The sequence below is a fragment of the Canis lupus genome, chromosome 5, assembly GCF_003254725.2.
Source record: "Canis lupus dingo isolate Sandy chromosome 5, ASM325472v2, whole genome shotgun sequence".
In the NCBI taxonomy this organism is placed as follows: Eukaryota; Metazoa; Chordata; class Mammalia; order Carnivora; family Canidae; genus Canis; species Canis lupus.
In genome coordinates, this window is record NC_064247.1 from 19,550,511 (window position 1) to 19,577,149 (window position 26,639).

General features: G+C 48.5%; 1 protein-coding gene across 5 annotated transcripts; it reads left to right on the plus strand.

Annotated features, from left to right (window-relative positions):
- Positions 1 to 404: 404 nt before the first annotated feature.
- TMPRSS5 (transmembrane serine protease 5) lies at positions 405 to 25,462 on the plus strand. Of its 5 annotated transcripts, XM_025465485.3 has the most exons (14): positions 406 to 717; positions 11,032 to 11,093; positions 15,219 to 15,342; positions 15,660 to 15,758; positions 16,266 to 16,388; positions 17,475 to 17,607; positions 17,968 to 18,081; positions 18,829 to 18,872; positions 19,566 to 19,728; positions 20,704 to 20,882; positions 22,821 to 22,919; positions 23,385 to 23,527; positions 23,777 to 23,929; positions 24,849 to 25,462. In XM_025465485.3, exons 1-14 carry the CDS (start codon positions 678 to 680, stop codon positions 24,855 to 24,857), a joined length of 1,485 nt encoding a protein of 494 aa, XP_025321270.3. In that variant the 5' UTR covers positions 406 to 677; the 3' UTR covers positions 24,858 to 25,462. The 5 variants fall into 5 exon arrangements, with proteins under 5 accessions (XP_035572341.2, XP_025321270.3, XP_035572340.2 ...); XM_035716448.2 differs by lacking the exon at positions 22,821 to 22,919 and having other exon boundaries at positions 405 to 717; XM_035716447.2 differs by lacking the exon at positions 15,660 to 15,758.
- The last annotated feature ends 1,177 nt before the right edge of the window (positions 25,463 to 26,639 follow it).

Here is a 26,639-nt window from a genome sequence, read left to right on the forward strand (position 1 = left end):
GAAACACTGCCAAATTCTGCAACCTCCTGGACTGGTGAAGATGAAACCATCCAAGTGTACTTGGAGTTTAGCATTTGTGATTTATATTCTAGTTCTTTGAAAATGGGTCTTCAACTTTGATTGAGCAACTTTGATTATTGATTCATTGATTATTTTTTATTTATTTATTTTTGGGGGGGGGGCAACTTTTAAATAGAACAGGCAGGCAGTTAACCAAAACAGCCAGTTTGCCAACTACTCTGAACAAACAGGGTTGTTGAGGTTATTATTATTATTATTACTACTACTACTACTACTGGAAGTGGTTTTACATTTGTTTTTTTTTTAATTTTTTTTTCCATTTGGTTTTATTACAATGATGATTATTTATGGGTGGAAGTGGGAGGATTTAAGTAACAAGCTTTTTTTTTTTTTCTTAAAGCAGGGAACAAAAACATTTTTTTGCAAAGTCTGCATGGCTGTCTCCAGAAATGAGCATGAGAGGGAAGTGATGAGGGAGAGAGGCCTTGGGGGCTGCTGAGCATACTCCCCTTCTGTTCCAAGTCTGGCAGGAGAAATGAAGGAGGAGGACCAAGGAGCAGGAAGCTGAAGTCTTTAGTCAGAGAGACAGGAGGAAGAGCAAGTGTGCAATAAATTCAGTGAGGCAGAAGGAATCAAGATGGGAAGCATTCATCATAATGTTCACAGAATCCCGTAGACGGCATGGTAATAATCAAGGTAATGTGCACTTTGTAGTTATTTTACAAAAGGGACTCATGATCAGTATCATCAGTCTTTGCTGGATGGTCAGAATTTACAGGGGCAACTGTGCTTAATTGCTGAGGGGCCGTGTGCAACCTGAGTCTGTATAAGCCAAAGACTGTGTTTTCACATTTAATTCTAAAACCACTCCTTTGAGGAAGATTATTATTATTATTATTTTAAGATTTTATTTATTTATTCATGAGAGAGACAGAGACATAGAGGGTGAAGCAGGCTCCCTGCGGGGAGCCCAATTCAGGACTTGATCCCAGGACCCTAGGATCACGTCCTGAGCCCTGAGCCGAGGGCAGATGGTCAACCACTGAGCCACCCAGATGCCCCAAAGAAGATACTATTGTCCCTGTTTTACAGATGAGGAATCAAGGCACAGAGAGGTTACGTGTCTTGCCTGAGGGCACACAGCTGGTAATAGGAAGTCAGGGTCCCAGCCCAGGTTTGTTTGAGTTCAGAGCTGGTGCTCTTTTTATTGTTCTTATGAAAAGTCCTCACCCAGGCATCTTTCTGCCTCTCATATGTCTTCAGATGTATTAGTTGGCAAGAGGTGCTATAACAGAATGCCAGAAACTGGGTGGCTTAAACAGCAGAAATGTCTTATTTCAGTTCTGAAGGCTAGAAATCCAAACTCAAGGTGTTGGCAGGACTGTGAGGGCAGGATCTGTTCCAGTCATCTCTCTGGCTTGTAGATGGCCATCTTCTGCCTTTGTCTCTTTGTACATCTTCCCTTGATGTGTCTCTATCCAAATCTCCCCTAATTTTCAGGATACCCGTCATATTGGATTAGGGCCCATCTTAATGGCCTTTTAAAACTTGATTGCCTGTATAAAGTCTCTCTCTCTAAATAAGGTCACATTCAACAGAGGTATTTGAATGGGGGGGGGGCAACCCACAATTTACCCCAATTCATGCCCGAGACACATCTACATGTCACACACCCTGGCAGCTGTGCTTCACACACTTTGTTTACAGTAACAGGACGTTTCCTCTTGCCCATCGTTATCTTTGTCTGTTTTATTTAATCTGTTAACTCATAGCCATGAACATAGTCACCTTTTAACTGGGCCTGCTCACTGGAGTGAGTTTCAGGTCAATAAAGCATTCAGTGGGCTCTAATTTAATTAGTCAAGTTACTGTGACAGCTGCTTTGTAACCCCAGTTCACAGGCTGGCAGAGGACAGAGGCGAGACTGACAGAGCTCACTGCTGATTCCCGGCATCTTTATGCAGCCCCGGGCCCCAGGAACTTTGCTCCTGTTCTGGCAGGAAAAAGAGAGGAGAGCTGAAGGGGCATTTGGGGTCTCCACCCAGGATGTATCTTTTATTTTATTTTTTATTCTTATTTTTATTTTTTTTAAGATTTTATTTATTCATGAGAGACACACAGAGAGAGGCAGAGACATAGGCAGAGGGAAAAGTAGGCTCCATGCAGGGAGCCTGATGTGGGACTTGATCCCAGGACTCCAGGATCACGCCCTGGCCAAAATCAGGTGCTCAACCGCTGAGCTACCCAGGCATCCCTTATTTTATTTTTAAAAGATTTTATTTATTCATGAAAGACAAAGAGAGTGAGGCAGAGACACAGGCAGAAGGAGAAGCAGGCTCCATGCAGGGAGCCTGAAGTGGGACTCAATTCCAGGACCCCAGGATCACTACCAGAGCCGAAGGCAGGTACTCAACCACCGAACCACACTGGTGCCCCTGGATGTATCTTTTAAAATTAAATGGGAACCAGAAAAAAAAAGCAAGACCCTGCAGTTTCATTCCCCTCTTTCCTCACCTTACCACACATCAAAGCAGTTCTCCCATAATGTAAAGAAAGGGTTTCTGAAAATCTCCTTCCCTGCAGAACCTTCCTGGGCTGATGATGCTGGATTTGTCGACCACTTCCACCCTTCCCTCCCACCTTCCCATCCAAGCTGATATGGTTCCCCAAACCTCTCCCTGTCTCCCCCACCTCAACCCAGTCTTAGGCTTGCCTCTCCCTTCAAGGGGTCCTCATCTTGTCAGTCTCTCACTGGCCTTCCCAGATCTGTGGGGGGCGGGGCAGCCCTGGAGACGGGGTGGAAGGGGCTGTGGGGGGCGGCTCTGGAAGCAGGATCAGAACACATGATTTTCTTCCTGCTCCAGTCACTTGGCCCAGCAGCATGAACGTGGGCAAACCACTGAGCTCCTCTGCCCTCTGAGTGTGGTCACTTGCCAAATGCAGATAGAAGTCCTTGACTTTCCAGGATGGTCACCAAGACAGAATAAACGTCAAAGGAGCTGCCCCTACACAAGCCCACGTGAAAAAGAAGAAAACTCTCATTTTGCGTATGTGGATTGGTAAATCCAACAGAAATCTGGGCGTATTTCTGAGGTCATGACTGGTCTCTGTGTTCTGCACGTGGAGCGCTGAGCTGGACCAGATGCCAAGAAGGCAGAGAACTGAGTGTGGTGCCCCCAACTGCATGATGCACAGTCAGGCCTGAATGGGCTTCAGATGATGGATGACAGCCAGTCTTAGGAGAAGAAAGGAAAGACCAGTGGGTAACAATGTGGATTTCCAAGAAGGTGGCACTTGGAGAGAGGGACCTATTTTCTTTAAGTCACAAAGGTTTACAGTCCTATCGGTCATTAAACATTGACTTAAAGTGTCAGATGGCTATTGCTGAACTACAGCAGACATTGCAGTTATTTTTAATGAACCCTACGACTGATATTTTTTGTTACTCCTTTTTGTCTTAATTAAAGCAGGATGAATAATGTCCTTTTGTCCAGTGGTGACACCACCAACTCACCATGTGGGAAAATCTTCTCATAGTCCAGACCCGGCTGTGTATTCTACAAGCCTAAATCCTTAGGTAGAAATGTGAATGGTTCCCAAAGTATAAATGGCTTTCAACGAAATTAAAAAAAAAAAAAAAAAGTGGTTGCTTAACAAAATGAGCAATTTGGGAGGCAGGTGTACTTTTATTTATAGCATGTGAATTACAAACTTCGTATTTTATCTCTGAACTTGAGAAATCAGCCAGAAACGATGGACAGATCTTTGTAGGCTTAGAAATCATTTTCTAGAATACAACTTGGGTAATATTTTGTCTGAATATTTGAACAACGGAGGCCTTGTTTGCTATCCTCTGGGGAATGCATGCTCCTGCGTGGGGAGGAGAGAGCTGCTTTTTCTGTCCTTCTCACTTTTTATGGCTGCCACAGTGGCTGATGCAGGGACAGTACAGTGCAGAGGAGATGATGGGCTGTTTCCTGGGTAAAGTACTAGGAATAACTCCATCTCTGCAGGCATACCTTGTTTATTTGTTTGTTTTTAAAGATTGTATTTATTTATTCATGAGAGACACACACAGAGAGGCCGAGACAGGCAGAGGGAGAAGCAAGCTCCCTGTGGGGAGCCTGATGTGGGACTCGATCCCAGGACCCTAGGATTATGCCCTGAGCCAAAGACAGACGCTCAACCGCTGAGCCACCTGGGTGCCCTGACATACTTTATCGCACTTCACTTTATTGTAATTTGCAGATACTGTATTTTTTTGTTTAATTAAAGATTTGTGGCAACCCCACATCAAACAAATCTATGACACCATTTTTCCAACAACATTTGCTCACTTAGAGTTTTAGTGTTACATTTTGGTAATTCTTGCAATACTTCAAATTTTTTCATTATTATTTTATTTGTTAGGGTGATCTGTGATCAGTGATTATAGCTTGCTGAAAGCTCAGCTGATAGCATTTTTAAAGCAATATGTTTTTAACTAAGGTATGTGCATTGTTTTTTAGACATAATGCTATCATTGCACACTTAATGAACTACAGTATAGTGTGAGCATATCTTTTATATGCACTGGGAAACCAAAAAACTCATTTGACTCATTTTATTGTGATATTTGCTTTATTGCTGTGGCCTAGACCTGAACCAGCAATATCTCCAAGGTATGCCTGTACAAAAAGAAGCCACTAATTCTGGATTTGGGGAATTAGGCGAGAAGTTTGGTGATGGGCTGGCTGTTGAGCTGTATCTTGAGCAGTTTTCTCCTTATGAAAACTGAGTGAAGGACATTCTAGGCTGAGAGCACAGGCTAAGCGAAGAGTTGAAGTGGGGGTGGCGGTCTACTTGAGGAATATTCTAGGACTTTGACTATACTTGGAATATAAGGTACAGAAGGAGAAAGGATGCAATGCAACATGAGGCCAAAAAGATTAGTTTGAGATTAGATCATGATGTGCATTGAATAATTAGACTAAAGAATTTGTATTTGACCCTGAGAGGAATGAGGTGTCAGTGAAGGTTTATATAAGGAGCAGAGTGGCCTGGTTTGACCTTTGCTTAGGGAGGAACCCACATGGAAGATGGGTTGTGTGGGGTTGAGAAGAAAGGCAGGGAGATTGTTTGGAAAGCAAGAGATCACAGGAGTCTGAACTCAGGTGGAGTGGGTGGGGTGTGGTGAGTAGAACTTTCTTGACTGAAAGGATGGTGGAAGAAAGGTAATAAAACAGACTGGCAACTGCACACGTTGATTGATTGCTTCAACAAACCTCTACTGAGCACCTAACACGTGCCTGACACTGTGTGCAGCAGAAAAGACAAAGATGAAGATAGAGTGTCCCTGATTTTGAGGGCTTAGCACCAATTAGCCCTCAGCCATGTCCCACATGCATGTGATTCATGAGCTACTAGTGCAAGGGCTATTGGGGGAGGTAGAGGGACATTCAACTTGGTCTTAAAGGATGGTGGAAATCTGATTATGTGCCTGGGCTGCTTTTTAAAAATGGTAGTCATGGGGTGCCTGGAGTCTCAGTCAGTTACACATCTGCCTTGGGCTCAGGTCATGATCCCAGGGTCCTAGGATGGAGCCCCTTGTTGGGCTCCCTGCTCAGTGGGGAGCCTGCTTCTCCCTCTATCCTTCCCTACTCCTCTGCCCATGCTCTCTCTCAAACAAATAAATAAAATCTTTAAAAATGATCATCATGGTTCTGGGAATAATGACCGACCTTTACCTTAGCTCTAAAGTCTCTGCCTAATCTGGTCTACCCACTGCTCCTGCTTCTGCACACATCATCTCTTTTACGCTCTCGGCTTCCTCTTCTTTTAGTCCCTTGGTATCAGCAGACACTCTCATGCCAAGGGAAATTTGCCTGTTATCTTTGCCTGGAGCAGTCTCCCCCCCTCCCAGATCCCATCTGAATCATCTCTTCCTTGGAGACATCCTTCCCGAGTCTTCAGACTCAATCACGTCTCTGTTACATGCTTCCATTAGTACCTTGTAACTCTCTCTCATACCACTTTTTCAGAGCTATAAGTACCTTTTGTGGTCCTTTGATTCATGTGTGTCTCCTCCCATGAAATAGTAAGCTCTTTAGGGCAGGAATTGTGTCTGGTTTTGCTCAGTATTGCTATCTTCAGTATATGCACAGTGCCTTACACATAGTACATTCTCAATGAATGCATTTTGGCTGATTGATGGACTACAATAATTAATTAGTTAAAGGAGGAAGGGCATTTCAGGAATGGGGAAACAGCATGAACAAAGGTGCAATGGTTTATTCTAGGGATATTCTGGAAACAGCTAGTGACTGGCTTATGGGAGGGAGGTTAAAGGGGAGGAAAAACAATGAGACTAGAAAAGTATGTTAGGTAAACTTGGGAAAAACCCTCTGCCATGATAAGGATACCCTGGGTGCAAGTTAGATGTACCCTTTATACCCTGTTCTTCCTCCATCAGGGATTGCATTCTTATTGTTGGCTTGACAGTAAAAGCCTATAAGCTCCTCGAGGGCAAGGGCTATGCCTGACTTATTCATTGATCTACTTCCAGAATCTAGAAAAGTGCCTAGCACTTGATAGGAACCTGCAAAACACTTGTTGAATGAATGAATGAGCACATGAATCAATGCTTTTATCGTGGGAGCTATGGTGATCTATGAAGGTTTTTTAATATTTTTAGGTTTGCTCTAGAAAATGTAACTTTGGCAGCACAGTAGAAAAGAAGAGGCAGTCCATTTCACTTATTTTATCCTTCCATATTGATAGTTGAACATCTAGATTTGCTCAAAAGGAGTGAAGGGACACAGACTGATTAGAATGGAATAGACAAGAAGCAGGAGATCGTTTGGGCAGCTGTTGCAGTAATTCTGGGGAAGATGCTTGTGGATGCTTAGGGTGGTGGCTGTGGAGCTGGAAGAAGAAGAGGTAGATCTGTGAGATGTCCAATTTGAATGACTGGATGGAAGGCCAGGAATTGGGAGCAGGCAAAGGTGACCCCAAGATATTCAAGATTTCTATTTGCCAAGGAAGAGTCAAACTTCTTGCTAGTGGGGTATTGCTGGATAGAAGGGGGAGTGAGGGGAGAAGAGAAAGTAGGGGCCATCTCTAGCCTCTTCAGGACCCTTCTGAAGAGGCTGCCCTCCACACTCACTTAGGCATCCTCTATTTTAGATTTTGGTCAGAATAAGACAGAAGAGAGTACTCAGAAAGCAGTATGCTAATGATTAAGCAACTGATTACCATATGAGACCACATAGCTATTCTTTTCATTCTAAATACACTTTTATCTATTTCTTTGTATTCAAAGCAAGCAAAAATGGCAACAGACAGGGTTTCTTCACTGCCTATTAAGACACAGTAATGGTCTGGAATAAGTTAACTGGATCTCGCATTTTCCCAATTTTCACACGTTAAAGCTTCTCTTATATTAGACTTAGGAATCATTAATTTCTTCATTGAGAAAACCACTCTCCAGAGGGCTGGAGGGAACGAGATACATAGTTGGGCCTCATTAGGCTGTGGGATGGCATTAGAGAGTCTGGTGGCTTGAATTAACCCCAGTGGGAGGCAGTGGGACTTGTTTGAGGGGACCTGGGGATATTGTACATACAGATGGACTGTGCAGCAGATGGAGGCTAGATGAGAGTGAGAGATGTGTTCTTGGTAAAGATGAAGCTTTTAAAGAGAGGAATGGGATTGCACTGAAAGGATGTACAGAGCTGTTCAGAATCTTGATCCTGCATCTCATCCCACGCATGCTTTCACAACCTCCACAGAGAGCACCAAACTTCCTTTCTCTGGGAAAGAAAGAGAGAGTGATTATCAGAGCTATCTAAGCAAGTCTGAAATCTGTGGGGTAGGCAGTCAGGAAGAGAAGATTATGAGCAGGATGGAACTCCACAGGCACTGGCTAGAGCAGTAGTCCATAGGTGGAACTTCTCTCTGAGCCTGCCTGTTCTATGAACATATGACTTGTGGGGTGTGTATGTGTGATAGGAATGGGAGAAAATCCAGGCCAGATGTCAGGAGACCTGGTTTTGGATGGCCTCCAACCTCTTGCAGCATAAATGGTAGATTCTTTCAACAAACTTTCTGAGAATTCTGTATAAGTTGAACTCAGGTATTTCCATTTGGACAAAGGAGAAATACAACAGTGTGATCTGTCCAAAGGACAAGTGAGAAAGGCCCTTGTTGTTTTTGAGAATAGTGACTGAATTAGGAGAGAAAGCAAACTTTCAAGGTTCATGATTCATAGCTTATCTGTAGACATGATTCTGGGAGTCGAGTTGTCAGGGGGAAGAAAGGGGAGTTGGGTCAGGATACATATGAGTCACCATGGTAAAAATAGAGATCCCAGGACCTTCATGCAGAGGGGTCATGCTTCAGTTGGTTTCAGATAGTGCACCCCAGGGCACAAAATTTAAGGAGACATTACTCTTAGGATATTCAAGTACTGACACTCCATTTACTAGTGAGTGCTTTCTTAAAGTTTGTACTGTAGGCCTCTGCTACCTTACCTTAGAGGTGGGTATCCTCTTCAAACCAAGGAAACAGCCAGGGTACTTAGCTCACCTGGGAAGGAAGGAGTAGAGAGAGAAAGAGAAGAGAGCCTTCTTAGGTAGCAAATCAGAGAAGGATGGCTAAAAAAAGGCCAGTCCTAGCTTAATCTAAAACACATTCTTTTTTTTTTTTAATGACTAACAAAATTATGGTTGTAAAATTAGGATGTACATCTTAATGATTTGATATTTATATGCATTGTAAAAGGGTTCCTCTCATCTAGTTCATTATCATATCTGTATCCCACATATTTATTTACTTACTTTTTAGTGAGAACATTTAAGTTGTATAGTCTTAGCAAATTTTAATTATATATTGCACTGTTACAGACTATAGTCACTGTGTTAAAACTTATATGAATTATAAGGTGAATAAGGTGCTCAGACCTGATAGTGGATACCATGGATGCAAGTTTCATTCACTTTCAGAACAAGGCGTTTGGGAGCCTGTCCTTCAGATGGAAGTCTTAAAAGTTGGAGTGCAAGATGTGGGCTTCAAATGCTTAGGGAGAACTTGAAAATTCTAAGTTCCCTCCTGATTATATGTTGCTGTGCCATGAGTAGAGTTTATGGCAAGAGTGTCTCAAACTTCCCTGCCAGTTATGATGTGGATATTTCCTTGTTAGCCCTATTGTAAGAGTCACTTAGCTAGTCACTCTTTCAGAGAGAATTGCCCTCCGTGTAGCCATAGATTTGGTGTGTCTTGAAAGAAGTGAATTCAGGAGCCTTGTATTCAGTATCTTGAACCAGAACCTTTTACTGATTCCATTTTCTCCCCCTGTATATGGGCCATACTTTCTTATTTTTTGTGTGTGCCTCACAATTTCTTGTTGAAAACTGGGTTTTAAATAATATAATAGGGATCCCTGGGTGGCGCAGCAGTTTGGCGCCTGCCTTTGGCCTGGGGCGTGATCCTGGAGACCCGGGATCGAATCCCACATCGGGCTCCCTGCATGGAGCCTGCTTCTCCCTCTGCCTGTGTCTCTGCCTCTCTGTCTCTCTCTGTGTGACTATCATGAATAAATAAATAAAATCTTTAAAATAAATAAATAAATAAATAATATAATACATCAACTCTGGAAATCAGATTCTCCCCATTCCCTAGTGTTTATTGTTTAGCTGTTTGTTTAGTTACTTTTCTGAATGAATTCTGTAATGCCTGTATTCTTTGTCATGTGTGGCCACTGATGGCTCTTCTCAGTTAGCTTAGTGGTCAGCTAAAGATTGGACAGAGGTTTGCCTTTGATGCCTAGAACCAAGAAGTCTCTCACTCTTTGCAGAAGGACTCTATGGGCATGTTGGGGGCATGCCTTCAACACTCAGCCAGAAAGCTTACAACTCTGCCTTAGCCTTCACTTCCTTCTTTTTCAGAATATCAAGATTAGCCAGAGATGAGAGCCTAGGACCTTTCCGAAGTCTTTCCTAAATATGTACACAGCCCTGAGTATGTGCCATTCCTGTGCATGAGCCTGCTTTCTAGATTCTCTGGAATATTTCAGAGCCTTTCAAAGCCTCTGTGGACACCTTTTCCCCTGGTTTTAAAGGTTTTTTGATTAGCTTATTGTTTGCCCCAACCGTTATCCATTGTCTTAGGCAGCCATAAAATTCAACAACTGTCTTTGATTGTCTTCAACAAATCTTAGGGAAAAAGCTGTTCATACTGGGTAAGCTCAAAGTCCAGTCAAAGTAAGATGGTCTCCATAAAGGGATCTTCCAGACAGTTCAAATAATGCCAACTCTCTGGAAATGAGACTTTGAAGGAACTTCCATCCTGTTCTACCTGTGGTGCCAGGCTGCTGGTTTTCCTTTTATTTTTTTATTTAAGATTTTATTTATTTATTCATGAGAGACACAGAGAGAGAAAGGCAGAGACACAGGCAGAGGGAGAAGCAGACTACATGCAGGGAGCCCAACGTGGGACTCAATCCTGGGTCTCCAGGATCATGCCCTGGGCTGAAGGCAGTGCTAAACCACTGAGTTACTGGGGCTGCCCTTAGTTTTCCATGTGACTATGGGATGTTAGTTTCTAAGACTACTTCAGAGCTGGAGAGAGGGTGATGGAATACAACAAATTAAAATGCCACAAAGCTCACTGTTCTTACCAAGATTTCCACATTGCTGTAAGCCTTTGGTTAATTTCCAGACTTTTAAAAAGTTGATTCTGATAATTATTTTGTCAGTTTTCTCCTTGCTTTTATGGAGAAGAGAATTTTCAGAGGTCTTTGGCATTTTCACTGATATCACCTGTAGTGTATTTGAAATGCCCTTCTATATGATTGCCTTCTCATTTCTCAAAACACCGCTCAAATGCCTCCTCTACTATGAAGTTTTTTTCCATGTCCTCTGGGCAAAGGAGTCAGCTATTTTTTTATCTTCCTATACCTCTGTGTTCATTCCTCTGTTATTTCACTTTTCACTAATAACAGTTATTTATATCTGCTCCCATGTCTTCTCTCAGCTTACAGTTTCCTCGCTTGTGACTTATTCATTCGCCATGCCCAAACTCGTTCTGGACACAAGGTAAGCATGCATATTTGTAAGCTGAGGGGTCTTTGTTTTAAGAGATCTCAGAGCCTAACCAGGGGTTTCTCTCAGCGCCAGCGACCAGTTCTCTCCTGCTTCTATGATTCATAGCTGACCTCTGTCTCTTCATTGTCTTAGAAGTGTGGGAGCTCTGTGTGATTACCATAAGCTCAGAATTGACTGACTGTGTGAGGGAAATAGACAGCAAAAATAAAACCTGTGTGGATGGGGTTCAGTGGTAATAGTAATGATAGCAGACAAGATTTACTGAGTAGATACTATGCTAGATGCCAGACTGGGAGCTTTATATTCAATTATCTCATTCATTTCCATCCAACGTCAATCCTATGAGGTAAGTACTATTATCCTCATTGTATAGGTGAGGCTAAGGAAGGGAAGAAGCAGAATGGGACTTAGATGAAGGCCTGACTTCTAAAGCCTATATTCTTTTTTTTTTTTTTTAAATTATTTTTTTAAATTTTTTTTTTATTTATTCATGATAGTCACAGAGAGAGAGAGAGAGAGAGAGGCAGAGACACAGGCAGAGGGAGAAGCAGGCTCCATGCACCGGGAGCCCGACGTGGGATTCGATCCCCGGTCTCCAGGATCGCGCCCTGGGCCAAAGGCAGGCACTAAACCGCTGCGCCACCCAGGGATCCCTAAAGCCTATATTCTTAACTGGTCCAGCTGAGGGATCTCTGAATAGCATTGAAGGAGGGGAACCACACAAGCCTTTTTCATCCTTGTTCTGACGACTCCCTGAAGAGATGTGGTTCCCAGGTGTGTTTGGCCTACCCTGGGCTCAGCTGGGCCACTTGTGCTTTGAAGCAAGATGGCGCTGAGGGTTCCCGTAGTAACTGCCCCCAGGAAAGCTGGGTGGAGAGGCCCCATCTCCCCAGCATGGGGGTGACAGGTGTAGCCCTGAGGACAGAAATGGCAGAGATTCCTCATTATCATCCCGATTCCAACATGATGACAACCCCAAACTGCTGGGAAATCCAACCCACACAGAGATGAGATGTGATCCAGAGGGCTCAGAAACATTTCCAAAAATCCTCTACCCGTCCCTCCGATACAGTCCTGTCAGCAGGAAGGGGGAATTGTGCTAGCATGCATGGGGCACACTGTTTGGCACAAGGGACCTGGTTGCTAAGCAACAGTAGCTGGCTTCCCCTCCTCCCTGTAACCTTTCTCTCTGTTTCTAAGCTTCTAGTTAGCAAATGGGAGGGGCTGAGGCTGCCCAGCCCAGCCCGTGGCCCCCTCTCCTGCAACAAGGGTCTATTCATGGTTTCTGAGCAGATTGATTGTCTCTCTGGCACGTGTGTGTGTGTGTGTGTGTGTGTGTGTGTGTGTGTAGAGGGGAGGATACAGGGAGGGGCCCATATGTGAACTAGGGAAACCTCACCCTCCAACCAAGCTGGCTGGGCTATTTAATCAGTGCTGATCCAAGAACAGGAGCAGAACTCTGGCTAGCAGACCCTGAGGGCTTACCTCGGTGCCACTGACCCAGATGGTAAGGCCGTGCATGCATCTGGGGCATCCCTGACCTGGCCTCTTTCTCTCTCTTTCTCTCTCCCTGCCCCCACCCTGGGGACTTTAGGCAAGTGGAAAGAGCCTCCTCTGGCAGCTCTGGTGCAAGGGCTAGATCCTGGAGGGGGCCCTGTGTGGCCAACTTTCTCTTTATTTCTCCAGGGACAGACTTTTCTTTTCTCTTATCTCCTGTAGGCCTATCCAAGTGTTTTGCACATAGACAGTGCTTCGCAAATCATAATTACATTGAACTGCTATTCAAAAAGAGGACCAGGAGATCCTGCAGCATTATTGACCATTGTTCCAGGCTACTGCATAAGCTCAAACATGTGGGTTTTGAGGTAGAGCAATTCCTGGGGTGAGGCTAGTTAGTCCAGAAGCTGAACTGAAAGCCAAGCTCCCTTGATACTGAGACAGGAGGAAATCCTGGGCATGCCCTAGAATTCTTTCTAGACCAAGCATTGCCACTTTGCTCAGAAGGATGTCGGTTCAAGAGAAACTGGGGAACCCTGGGTGGCGCAGCGGTTTGGCGCCTGCCTTTGGCCCAGGGTGTGATCCTGGAGACCCGGGATCGAATCCCACGTCGGGCTCCCAGTGCATGGAGCCTGCTTCTCCCTCTGCCTGTGTCTCTGCCTCTCTCTCTCTCTCTGTGACTATCATAAAAAAAAAAAAAAAAAAAGAGAAACTGTATTCTCAGAGAAGAAACCCAAATCCCAAATGCCGTTGCCACTTCTCTGCTTTCTTATGGGTGCTTGAGTCACTCTCCCCCACTTGTGTTTCTTCAGTTTCATTGCTTGTACCCCTGAGGCTCATCTTTAGACACAAGGAGTATCTATGGTAAGGGGCAAGCCAAGACTGCATGTTTCCTGTGGAGAAGCAAGCCCTTTTGTTGGGGGGAGGTCCAGCCCTACAGATCCTGGGCTGTAGCTGGTGTAGGTGATGGGAGGTAGGAGTGGGGTCTTGCTTCATATGAAAGTTGGGGCTGCTGCCCTACTTGTGAGCTGTACTGGCAAGGGTGTTCACAGTCCCAATAGAGGAGTTCCCAGGGTGATTTAGAAGTGACTGACCTGGATGAGTCTTCAAAGTCCTTTTCTTCTCCCAGCCAGAGGGGCAGGAGCATGAAGTTCAATTGAACAGGATTGAGGAATGTGACAAGAACATTCCATGTGACACATGGAAATCCCATGTAAGCCAACATTGTCTTGGAGTCAGTGTTTCAGGTTTTTATGATCACTGGGTATAACTGTAGGTGTTGACAGGGTAAGTTGTGGTCTTCAGGGGAGATGGGAGTCATTTTAACTTTTTTTTTAGAGAGAGAGAGAAAGTATATGCACACACATGGGTGGGTGGAGGTGGGGACAGGGGTCGAGGGAGAGAGAAAGAATCTTAAGAGAAAGAGTCTGATGTGGGGCTCAGTCTCATGACCCTGAGATCATGACCTGAGACAAAATCAAGAGTTGGATGCTTAACTGAAAGAGCCACCCAGGTGCCCCTGGAGTTATTTTAACTTTTAAGAGGTTTTATCTATTTTACTGTGTCCTAAGTCCCTCAAAGAAAGGATCCATAGCTTTTACATATTTCTTATTAATATTATTGTTATACTTAGCATTTGCATTGTACTTTGTAATTTATAAAACCCTTTTGATCATATAATCTTTTGTGGTCTCCCCACCTGCCTGCCTTCCTTCTTTTCATTCAGTGGACACACTGAATTCCCACTTTGTGGTGGGCCCTGAGCTAGGCTCTGGGAGCCTAGTCCAGTGGGGAAGGACAGAGAGAAAGAGAAGTAAATGAGCACAATATAGGGACCCAACAGGTACCTTCTAGATTGAAGAAAGCTTCTTGGAGAAGTGACATCTAAGCTGGTCTTAAAGGGTCGTGGGAGTCAGCCCCGTGGGTAAAAGGCCAGTGCAAAGTCTCTAGCGTGAGAACTCGTGAAGGCCCTGAGGACTGGCATGTGTATTAGTATGATCTTGGGTTCCATGCTGGCAGGTGGCGATGGAGAGGCAAGGAAGGGTGAGATCACAGAGGATTTTGTGGGCCAGGCCACAGGACTTTGGATTTTTCATAAAAAGTATGAAGATTCACTGGGTACTTTAAGGATGGGATTAGCTTGCTTATGTTTGGATTATAGGAGGATTGCTCTGACTTGGAAAGTGAATGGAGATAAGATACTAGAGGAGGGAGGTTGCTTGTTGGGTAGTAGTGGTTATCACTCTTATTTTAGAAATGAGAAGATTGAAGTTTGGAGAGCTGTTAAGTGCACATAGATCTAGCTTTGAACTGCTGGTCTGATATTTCTTCCAAGATCTTATTTTCCATTACTCTTCCCTTCATGGCACATGAACGTCAGGCAAACATATAACGTACTCTGCTTTATGCTTTCCCACCCATATGCTTTTGCCTCTTCAACTGCCTGGAATACCCAAAGCTCATGTATGTCCAGTCCAGCCCATTTCACCTATGAGGGACTGTTTCAGGCTGCTTTTTCTAGGAAGCCTTTTTTGATTTCCTGATGAGAAGTAAGCTCTCTTTCTTTCTTCTCTCCTTGGTGTGGAGATCCTGCTGAGTGACCAATGGTTATTTCCATAGAGCCTGATGCCAGATGGCCAAGCTGACATGGAGGCTCAGTATGCAGAAGAGACCCCAGGACCTGGGATCATCAAAGCAAAGCCAGGAGACCCACTGCAGAGGCCGGAGGCCCGGCAGCAACCCTGTAGGCCAGACTGGGCTATAGGGGAATGACAGGGTGGGGACAGTGAATGGGTAATCTTCTTACATTCCCCTAATCTTCCTACATTTGGGACAGCTCCAAGTCACTGATGGTGAGAGGCTGCCTCACTGTTTATCCCAGACCTGCTTGTGTTCTGTTCCCAGCTTGGGGATTGACTGGGCTCGGTGGGCTTCAGGAGTGATGGGGCAGGCGGTGATGGGCAGGTGCAGTGGGGCAAACTGGCCCCATGGTAGTGCCTCAGGGCAGAGGGGGGCTGGCAGGCAGGGGTGGGACACAGACTCCTCTAGCCTCTCCCACAGGCTCTCCGCTGGGGTGCTGGTGCTCAGGGCGGCGCTGCTATGTGGGGCTGGGGGCCCTGGCACTGCTGGCTGGTGCGAGTGTCGGCGTGTGGCTTCTTGGTCAGTGCTGGGACCCATCAGTGCTCTGGGAAGGGCTGAGGAACTGGGTCTGGGGGATGCCTGTTGGAAGATACAATCCGATATAAGAGGCAGACAGGACAAGAGCATCTTTCTCACCTACTCTGAACTGACAGCAGGGGAGAAGGGATGGAGAGGCTGCAGGAGGGATTTAGGCTTAGTGTAAAGAATGCTTTAGTCCTACAGTGGGAAGTGGAAGGTACTTGAATGGATAACCCAGGGAAGCCCAAGCCAGACTTTCTCTAGAAATCTTTCCCAGTCAGAGAGAGAGAGAGAGAGCAAGAGGGAGAGAGTGAGCTATGCCCCTCCTCAGTGTGGTAGGTGGGGACCCGTCTAAGGCTGGGTGGCTCATGAGGAGTCCCCAGGCAGCTGCTTTTGTCTCCCTCTGTTACAGGGGTTCTGTTCTGTCCCTTGGCCCTTGCATGTGGGAGTCCCTCCCTTCTCCTAGTCTCTTCTCTGTAACCCTCTTCCTACCCTTGTCCTTTGAAGTGCTGTATCTGTGGCCAGCAGCCTCTCAGCCTACTCCCGGGACCTTGCAGGATGAGGAGATGCCTTTGGGTTGCTCTGAGGCCAGCGGTCAGGAAGCCCTGCTCCCCTTGCTCCCCAGAACAGGTAGGCCACAGCCCCAAGCCTGCAGACTGCCCCCCAACCCCAGCCCCAAACCCCTTCACAGCTCTGGGATCCTCACTTCCAGCCAGGGGCAAGAGTATCAGAATGAAGGCCATGACATCACTGCCAGCATCTGTGGCTTTTCTTCTGGGGGAAGGGAGTGATGTGGTCCAGCCTTGAAAAGTCCATCTCTGATGTGGAGTTTTCAGCACTACCTGGGGAATGGGGCAGGGCCAGGACCCCAGGCCAGGAACCCAGGTGGGGAGTAGGGATGGCAACTTGTCATTTGGGGCAGAGTGAGCCAGCAGGATGGGAAGGGGGAACAGGTGCATGTGGGGAGCAAGCGTGTAGGCAGCAGGGGCCTCACCTACTGCACATTGCCCACCCCCCTACCTTCCTTTCATGTTGTTCTCTCCCCACCAAACATGAGCCACCGAGGATCAGAAGATCATCTTCCCAGACAGGGGCTGGAATCAGTTATAGAAGTTAGAATAAGCGTGGAGTCTGCCTTTCGCTAGCTGTGTGACTTTGGGCACACTGCTTCTTGGGACCTCCGTTTCCTTCCTGTAAAATGGAGACAGGACTATTTACTACTTAAAGTTGTAAGAATAATACAAGCTAATGTGGAAAGGAGCCTCGCACAGAACCTGGAGAAAGCATATGCTCAGTGGTAACCATCATTGGTATTACCGCAAGATTTGATACCAGAGGACCCGGACCGAAGTCCCGGATCCATCACGTGCAGATCTGTGATCTGGGGCAGGTCTCTTAACCCTCCATGCCTTAGTTTTCCCTCTGCAGAATGGGAAGACGGTCACACTCACCCCACAGGGTTGCTGTGACAATGAGCGACAGAGCAGTTTAAAAGCACTTGGTGAAAACACAAAACTGGAATGCAGCACAAATAGGGGTTATTTTGTTCTTAGAACCAGCCTGATGCCATGGGGGACAGGGAGCCTGACATTGGGTGACCTAGAAGCTTTGTCTTGAGGCCTCTTCAGTCTCAGATGGCCAGGTCCAGCTCCCCCTGCCCACCCTGCCCCTCCATCCTGCGGCAGGCAGGATGTGACTTTCATGCTGCGCCTTCAGTATCTTTCAGGATAAACACGGAGGACTTGCTGGAAGTGCAGGTGAGGGCACGGCCAGACTGGCTCCTGGTCTGCTACGAGGGCTGGAGCTCCGCCCTGGGTTTGAGGATCTGTCAGAACCTCGGGCATCTCAGGTAAGTGGGGCCAGGGCTCCCACTTGGGGTCGGGGAGGGCGGAGGGCTGGTGGGGAGGTGGGGAAGGAGAGTTGGAGACCTCTACCTGCCTGTCCCCATCAAAGTGATCAGGAAGTGGCAAGAGGTCATTCTGGCCATCTCCTGGCCTCTGGGCACGATCGTGCCCCAGCTTGTCTCTTCTTTGAACATCCCTGCTTTGTAACAAATAGAAATCCCAGAAGACGTCATTGTCAAAGTCTTGTTCAGTGACTGTACTGCTGCATGGATTGTATCTCATGCACATCTTGATCATGACTCTAGCATCTCCCGTGCTGCAGTGTAAACCAGTTTCTTCCTGTTCTGTTCCTCTCTTCTGCCAAGACTCACTCACCACAAGGGAGTGAACCTGTCTGACATCAAGCTCAACAGCTCCCAGGGGTTTGCGTGGCTCTCTCCCAGATTGGAAGGCCTCCTGGAGGAGGTGTGGCAGCCCAGGTAGGGCTTCTGAGGAGGTTGAGTGAGGTCCCTTACTCCCTGGCGGACGGTTCAGCAAAAATCTTCCTGTCATGGGAGCCTGGTGGTGAGGACACTGGCTGTGTGAAGTAGGACATAGAGGACCATTTCCCAGTCAGAAATCACAAACTCTGTTCACATGAGTAGGGACGGACTCTTCCAGGAGAGCCAGAGCACTGTGGGTTTGGGCCACTAGAAGGATCAAGGCATTGGGCTGCTGGAGCCAGAGATGAGTAGGAGAGGGAAGAGGGCTTTGGTCCAGCAGGGATTAGGATTTGCTAGGAAGGAGGAGGAAGAGGAGGGCAAGGATGTGTCAGCCAGGCAAAGGGCTGGAGATAGAGAACAGAGTAAGCCCAGGGAGGGCATGGGGCGAAGCATGCTATTCTTCATTCCTCCTTTATCCATCCCCTGAACACATGTTTATTCAGGGGCCCTCAGTGAGCACAGCTAGATTTCCTATCTACAAATACTCAATTTGTCACCTAGGGCCCTGCCCAAGACAGCCCTCAAGGGCCACAAGCTCCTGCTGGTGCCCTGGGCTGATGGAGCAGAGTAGCACTGCCGACCTGGAGACCTGTTGTGGGGAGGGGACTAGGGGTGTGGATGGGGCAGGAAGCAGATGGGGGGCTGCCCCAGAGGCCTCTTCTGGCTCCATCTGGCAGCTACCCATGGCCTCCATGCCCTCAGGGGGGCCTTGCCCAACCTCCTGCTGCCACCTCTGTTTTGTAGGGACAGCTGTGCTTCTGGCCTAATCGTTTCCCTCAGATGCTCTGGTGAGTCACATCTTGGGTCCAGGAAGGTGGCGGTGGGAGGAAGGAGTCTCCCCACTGTCCTAAGCATGGAGAGCCCCACAGACAGGCTCAACTGGGTCTGGGGTGGAGCTCCTTGGCCACCTGCCCCTCTGCCTGCAGGTCCCCTTCTTACAGACACAGGTCTGCCCCAAAACAGAGCCCCGTCCAAGCTTCTGTCCTGTCCCCCACCAGCCACTGATCTAGGCAGATTTCCTGGCTTCACTTCCTGGCACTACCTGCTGTGACTTTGGAAGCTCCCGCCCCCTTTCATCTGGAGGGCCCCAAAGGGATTACTATTGGCTGCTAACTGGTTAACACCTCCAAGAGACAAAGGAAGTTGGCAAACTCAGAGCCATGCGGGACAGTCTGGAGCTCCTGTCGTCTGACCCCCAGTCGTATATGCATCTCTTCACCTCTCCTCTTCCAGCCACCTGTCCATTTTGGCTCCTTCTGTGGGATAGGCTTTTTGTTAGGTGTTGGGGCTCCATGGACAATGCAGGCACGGTCACCCCTGATGGGGCAGACAGATGTGTCATGAGCACTTTTACCATCCCATCCCCCAAACTTAGGGGCAGGAGTGATAAATGAGAGCTGTTCACACTCCCGGAGTTAGGACCATGCTGACACCCACCTCCCTCCTCGCTCACCATCTCCTTCCTGCTTCTCGGTTTGCAGAGTGTGGGGCGAGGCCCCTGGCCTCCCGGATAGTCGGCGGGCAGGCCGTGGCTCCTGGGAGCTGGCCCTGGCAGGCCAGTGTGGCCCTGGGCTCCCGGCACACGTGCGGGGGCTCTGTGCTGGCCCCGCGCTGGGTGGTGACCGCTGCACACTGCATGCACAGGCAAGTCTCAGGGGCCGCTGGGGAGCAGAGGCCTTGGGGGCCCTTTTCTGTTTGGTGGTCGGTATGTCCTGTATAACGTCCACGTCGAATTGTCTGCTGCCCCATGCCCGTTCTGAGAGGCTCGGATTGTGAAGTTCTCCCCGTTCCATGCCAAGAACAGCTCTGCATGAATTGCATTAATACAAAGATTGGTTCTTTATATTTGCTCAGTTTTGAAGTTTTTCAAACGCTCTCACATTCACAGCACTCTGTGCTTCTTAATGTTTATCACAGCTGTAATTAAATCACCTTCCGTGTAATTATTTGTTTAATGCCTTTCTTCCCCTTTAGACTGGAAGCTCCATGGGAACAGAGACTCTCCATCTTGTTTACCACTGAGTCTCTTTGTTGATTTTTTCCCACTACCATGTCCCCATGGCCTAGAACAGTCCTGGAATATAATAAGTGCCTCATAAATACTGGTTGGAGCAGCGTAGGAATGAATGATGAGTGAACGATCTTTTTGGGCCTCTTTTGGCAGCAGGCAGGGCAGATAAGCACTCCTCATTTTACAATGAGGAGACCGAGGCTGGGAGAGGAGGGGTGACTTCCCCATGATCATAGGTAGTAAGTGGAGAGACAGGACTCCTAGAAGTTTTCCTGCCTCACAGTTAGGCTATCACACAAGCCTCTTTGATGTTATAAAACATGGAGGATAGTTATTCAGGACAGAGGGTGGGAGTTGAGATCACCCACAGTATCTGACTTCTCTGGCAGTTCTAGACACTTATTAAGCACATGCTGCATGCCCAGTGTCTTGCCAGCTGCTGCAGGGACACTGGGAGTCACAGTCCCCGGGTTTTCGGAGCTCCCAGCTTGGTGATGGGGGCATCCGCTAATGGCTTCTCTGGCCAGCTTCCCCCACCTGCCACCTCACTTAGGCCAACCTCTTCTTGCCCCATCCTTCCCTGGGCTCAGCATGGCTCCTGTGTGCAGTTTTAGGCTATTCCGCTTGTCCAGCTGGCGGGTGCATGCCGGGCTGGTCAGCCACAGTGCCGTCAGGCCCCACCAGGGGGCTGTGGTGGAGAGGATCATCCCTCACCCTCTCTACAGCACCCAGAATCATGACTACGACATCGCTCTGCTGCGGCTCCGGACACCACTCAACTTCTCAGGTGAGGCGCTGGCCCTGGGGCGAGCAAGCTAGCAAACTGCCGGCTGTGGTGAGGGGGGCAGGCCTTGGGGAGGGCAGGGGGAGCAGGGAGGCTAGCTCATTTCTGAGGTTCCCTCCCAGGGGTATAAATCTTAACACATTCAGTTCATTTGGGGACCACAGTGAGCTTTGGCATCACCTGGACCTAGGCTTGCACCAGCTCTTGTGTGGCCCTTTACAGAGCTGGGCTGCAAGTGGGACCTGCCTCAAAGTCCCCAGCAGAGCTTCTTTGTCGCTCTACCAATAGGCTGCTCGGCCCCTGTCCCCAGGCGGGCCCCTGGTCCCAGCCACCGTGTGGCACATTACAGTTAATAGGCTTTATTTCCCCCTGGTCCTCATAACAGCCCTGCCAGGTAGATGAGGCAGGTATAAACAGAGAAGGGCAGTGACATTTAGCAAGGAAGGTGACTCTTTGTAAGATCACGCAGCCAACAGTTCCTGAGCCTGGTGTCCTGACTCCGGGTCTGGCTTCTCCACAGCCGCTGCCCTGGAAGAGCACCGCCTCCCCTTCCGCCGACACACCCGTGTGCATGCACCCTCACCAATAAACACACACGTGCACTCACACGTGTGCACACTCATGTGGTCATCACCCAAGTACACATGCGCACACTCTCTCACATGTACACACTCGTGCACATAGGCACACACTCGCGTGCATTCTATGCTCCTCCCTCCCACCACCGCCTATAGCCTCAGGCTTCCCAGATCAGGGTGCTTGCTGCCTGCCTTTCACAGATTCCACCACTGACCTGTACTCTCTGAGCTGTTGCTCAGCAGTTAATATTTCTTTTTTTTTTTTTTTTTAAGATTTTATTTATTTATCCATGAGACAGAGAGAGAGGCAGAGACACAGGCAGAGGGAGAAGCAGGCTCCATGCAAGGAGCCTGATGTAAGATGCAATCCCCGGTCTCCAGGATCACACCCTGGGCTGAAAGCAGACGCTCAACCATGGAGCCACCCAGGCATCCCAGCAGTTAATATTTCTAAATTGACTTAAGTACATTTGAAAGGGGAACTAGGTTACTACCTACCTAGGAGAACCCATCTTACTCGTAGCAAAGTAACAGCCGGAAAAATACAATGTGCAAAGTAGGGGCATTTGGGTGGCTCAGTGGTTGAGCATCTGCCTTTGACTCAGGGTGTGATCCCATGTGTCTCTCATGAATAATTAAATAAATCTAAAAACAAAACAAAACAAAACACAGTATGCAAACTAGATAGCGTTCCAGTCCCAGCGAGGTGCCCTGTGCAGACTCGCAGCGCCTGAGTCTGTGAGGCCGGCCCCCTCTGTGTTAGGTGGAGGTTGACAGGCCTTGGGCGAGCCACAGAGGGGCACTCGATGGAATCTTTCTCTTTGGTACAGTTTGAGGGACAGAAGGCATTGAGAAGGACATCCTTTCTCCCCATGTGAATTAGTGTTTATTGAATGGCACGTCTCTGTGCTATCAAGAACAACAAGTCTGGGCCCGACCTGTGGGACTTGCCACACGCTTTTGGAAACAATGCCCCAAGAGGGATCAGACACCCTAAGGAAAATCCAAAATGAATCCTCATTAGGAGAAGCTGGGCATGAGCACCCAGAAGGAATTCCCACTCTTTCTCAGTCCCCAGGTTGGGGGTGCAGTGTGTACCTTGCCCAGCCTAGAAGGTACCATGCACATCATGCACATGGCAGTTTATGCATTGTCCTCTGTGAATGGTGACCTCCCTGCCAACATGGTGCAGTGTGCAACCTGCCCCCCCCTCCCCCCGGGCCCCGTGGGGGCCTGGTTGGTGGAGGCTGGAAGCCAGGGTGGTTTGAGAGGGAGTGAGGAGCACCCGCCAGCCCTGTTTCTTCCCCCAGGCTGAGGGTGAGGTGGTAGGGAAGGGAAGCTGAGCCTGAGTGCCTCTCCACAGACACAGTGGGTGCTGTGTGCCTGCCAGCTGAGAAGCAAGATTTTCCAAGGGGCTCTCATTGCTGGGTGTCTGGCTGGGGCCACACGGACCCCAGCCACAGTGAGTCAGCTCCCAGGGCCCCAGGGAACCTAGGGGTGGGAGGGTGGGGGGACATTCGCCCCCAGGTGAGGCACCTCCACTACCCACCTCCATTCCCCAGCCATTCGGCAGTACCAGCCCTCTTCATCTCTGGGGACCTCGTCTACCCTGCCTGGGTCTTTCTGGGAGAACATTCCTTGAGTTTCCCCTGAAGCCAGGTGTTTCACACAGCCGCCCTCCATCCTGGGAGTGCTGTGGCCTCAGCATTTGGTGTGGGGGGGGTGCATGTGAGTTCCACCCCCTCTTCACTCTTGGTCTGACAGCCCCGTGCCTCCTTCCCAACTCCCACCTTGGGCTCCCTTCTTTGGGTCTTGTGTCTCCGGGGCCTCTAACCACCTTCCCTCTTGCCGTCATGTCTTCGTGGCCTTGCCCTGTGCTCCGTGGCCTGGCTCTGTGTTCCTCCATCTCCACGTCTACCTCCCGCAGCCCACAACTCAGATACGCTTCAGGACACCATGGTGCCTCTGCTCAACGCCCAGCTCTGCAACAGCTCTTGCATGTATAGCGGGGCGCTCACCCCCCGCATGCTGTGTGCCGGCTACATGGACGGGAGGGCTGATGCATGCCAGGTACGGCAGTGAGGGGGACCAAAGTGGAGGGCGGGAATTGGGGGGATCTGCTGTGGCTTGGCCCCTGCTCTGAGCAGCCTCTCTAGGAGGAGGGGTGCCTGGGCAAGTCAAACTGTGTGCTAAGGATTTAAGGGGGGGCTAGGCAAGTGGAGATCCCATGCTGGAAGCAGGAGGGGTTGGGAATGGAGGGTCTGCTCCCTCTACCAGGGAGGACTAATGGCCTGTTTCTGTGTGTCTCTATGGCCTCAGGGGGATAGCGGGGGACCCCTGGTGTGCCCAGATGGGGACACATGGCACCTGGTGGGGGTGGTCAGCTGGGGCCGTGGCTGTGCGGAGCCCAATCACCCGGGTGTCTACGCCAAGGTTGCTGAGTTCCTGGACTGGATCCATGACACGGCGAGGGTGAGTGTGGAGGTGGGGGTGAGGCAGGAGAGTTTGTAAAGGTCCCAACCCTTAGAAACTGTGACCTTCACCTCTTAGACCTGGGCTCTGCTCAGGGCTGGAGAATGTTCCCTAGAGTGGGAGAAGGAAGTGATGCTTATAACACCGAATCCATTGGATTTCTATCAATTGAAGTATTAACTGAGTAAGAGTAGACCTGGGTTCGTAGCCCAGATCTGCCATTTACTGTGATAGCTTTGGCAAATCCCTAACCCTGGCAAGCTTCAGGTTCCTGGTAATAGCACCACAGCTGCCTGGAATGCTCCTGCGATGAGTGAGTGAGGTAAGACCAGGAGCAGCTAGCTGCATGGTGCCACGCTGGTTAGCGAGTGGTTAGCAAGTGGTCCGCGTGGTTTTCGTGTGCGTGTTTTCTCCTGGTTTCTAAGGCGGTGATGAGTGCCCGTGCCCGCATTTCCTGTACTATGGAGAGAGCCAGGCATTTCACAGTTTGGGTTCAGCAAGGGATTAATTCTTGTGGGACACTGGGCAGGGCGCTCAGCTTCCTCTGTTTAGCGGGAGGGCTAAGATTGTGTGTTATTTATATATATACAGAACTTTACAAATACAGGGCGTGATGACAAAGAGCATCTTTTTGCAGGGTTGGGCACAGGCACTGTCAGTTGGTAATACAGTTTAGAACTTACGGGGGACATATGCACCCACTTTCTCATTCAAGCACATATTTTTAGCTGCATTTGATAGAAGTAGCAATCAAGGTTCCGAATGGTGAAGTGACTTATTAGACTTACTAGAATGAATGTTACTGGGCTGGGAGGTGATGGGGCTGTGCCGTAGGTCTGGCTCCTTCCACCGTCAGCCCAGGGCTCCCTCCCCTAGTCCTACTGCTCCTCCAGCCTTATGTTTCCTGGGTCTCCGGCAGGTTCACTAGATGGAGGAGAAGCAGCACCCTCAAATGCAGAAGGCACGGACCTCCTATCACACCAGACAGTCACCAGCTGCGGGCCAGTCCCTGGAGCTGGGCCTCATTTGGAGTCCCTGTTCCTCAACAGAGAGCCTCAGTAACAGGAGAGTGGGTGGGGCTGGGCTGGGCAGGTGGGGGAGCTGGGGGGTGTGGGAATGGAGTCGGAGAGGAAGAGGCTGCTGGCAGCAGCTGGGTGCCTGCCCTTCTGTCCCTCTTCCCTCCCCAGCTCTTGTGCACATCTTTTGAGAGGATGCTCAGGGATGCCCTGGGACCACCTCTCTATGTGCTCTCAGGCAGGGGCAGGTGCCTCCCTAGAGGAGCCACTGGCCCTGTGGCTTCTGGGCAGATGGGGTCAAGGCAGGGCCGAGCCCATGGAGACAGGATCTTCCCCATTCAGTCCTCTCACCCACTGTCTCTTCTCACCTGGCTCTGGCTGGCCCTGCTGAGGTGGGGGGGGGGGGGGGGGCACTGCAAGAGCACTCTGGTTGGTGCTGGGTAAGGGTGTTGGCTTTAAAATGACAGTTCTGTGAACTGGTCTAAGGAGCACTGTTATTAAAGTGAAGTGATGTACAGTCTCGGTCCACCTCTCATTCTCTCTCTATCTCTGTCTGTCTCCCATACACCCACACACCCTCCCTCTCTCTCATTCTCTCTCAATCTCTCTCACATGCACATACACACACACACTAAGGGATACAATTATAAATTTCCTCCCATACATGTTTCTTAAAGCTCTGCAACGGACTCCTGCTCATCTCTCTAGAATTTTGGCATTCCTTAATTTAATTCTTTACATTTCTTAAATCTACATGTCACAATCTGCAGCTAAAAGCCCCATCTGTCCGGGTGGGCTGATGTCACAGGCCTGAGAACCATTAAGTCAGTGTTCTTTTAAGAGGTTCTGGTTTCCCAAGACCTATGTCTCCTTAGGTTCTACCTCAGCACTGGGCCTTCTTTCTTGGGGAGATTTCTTTCTGAGTTTATGCCCAGTTAGCATTTTCCTGGTTCAGCTTCTCCCCAACTCTCTCCTCTCTAGCAATTAAAACGCGGCCGGCATCTTGTTTCTAAAAACTGCAATGAATTTTTTATGGTGCTTACCCAAGGAAATGCAATTAGCATTTAGCAATAACACAACTTTTTTGTGAGTTTATCAGCACTTTTTTTTTTTTTTTTTTTTTTGAGTACAAATGAATATTCTTTCCTGGAGGATCTGCTCCCTTTGCGTGAAGTACACTAAAACATAAGGGCCTCGATTTACTGTCACTGTATTACCTGGGAGGTGATAGCTGGGCGTTGGCTCTCAAACTGCAGAAGCAACATGGGAGAGGCTCTGGCAGGTGGCAGATAGCCTCACCCTGTGTTCTTAGACTCCAGCCCCTGCCCTGAACTCAAGCATTTACTCCTTGACTCTGGAAAGCCCCCATCCCAAGAGGCAGGTTCAGGGCAGCTGATCCCCCTGAGCAGGGAAGAGTTAGCAGGAAATCCATCAACTAGGATCGTTTTGGTGTTTCTCATGTCACCGAGAAGCATTGGCTTATTTAAAGGGAGGTTTTTATTTATCACAGTCCTTATAGCCAGTTGATAATCAGTAACGTTTGGGTTTTACAGTTTATCGACACTGCTCATGTGTATCTCACTTCAATCTCATAATACCTACGTGATGAAGATATTATTATTCTTGTGCCCATTTTACAGGCAAGAAGATTAGTTCAGAAAGATTAAGTATCTCCCCAAGACCCGCCACTAGTG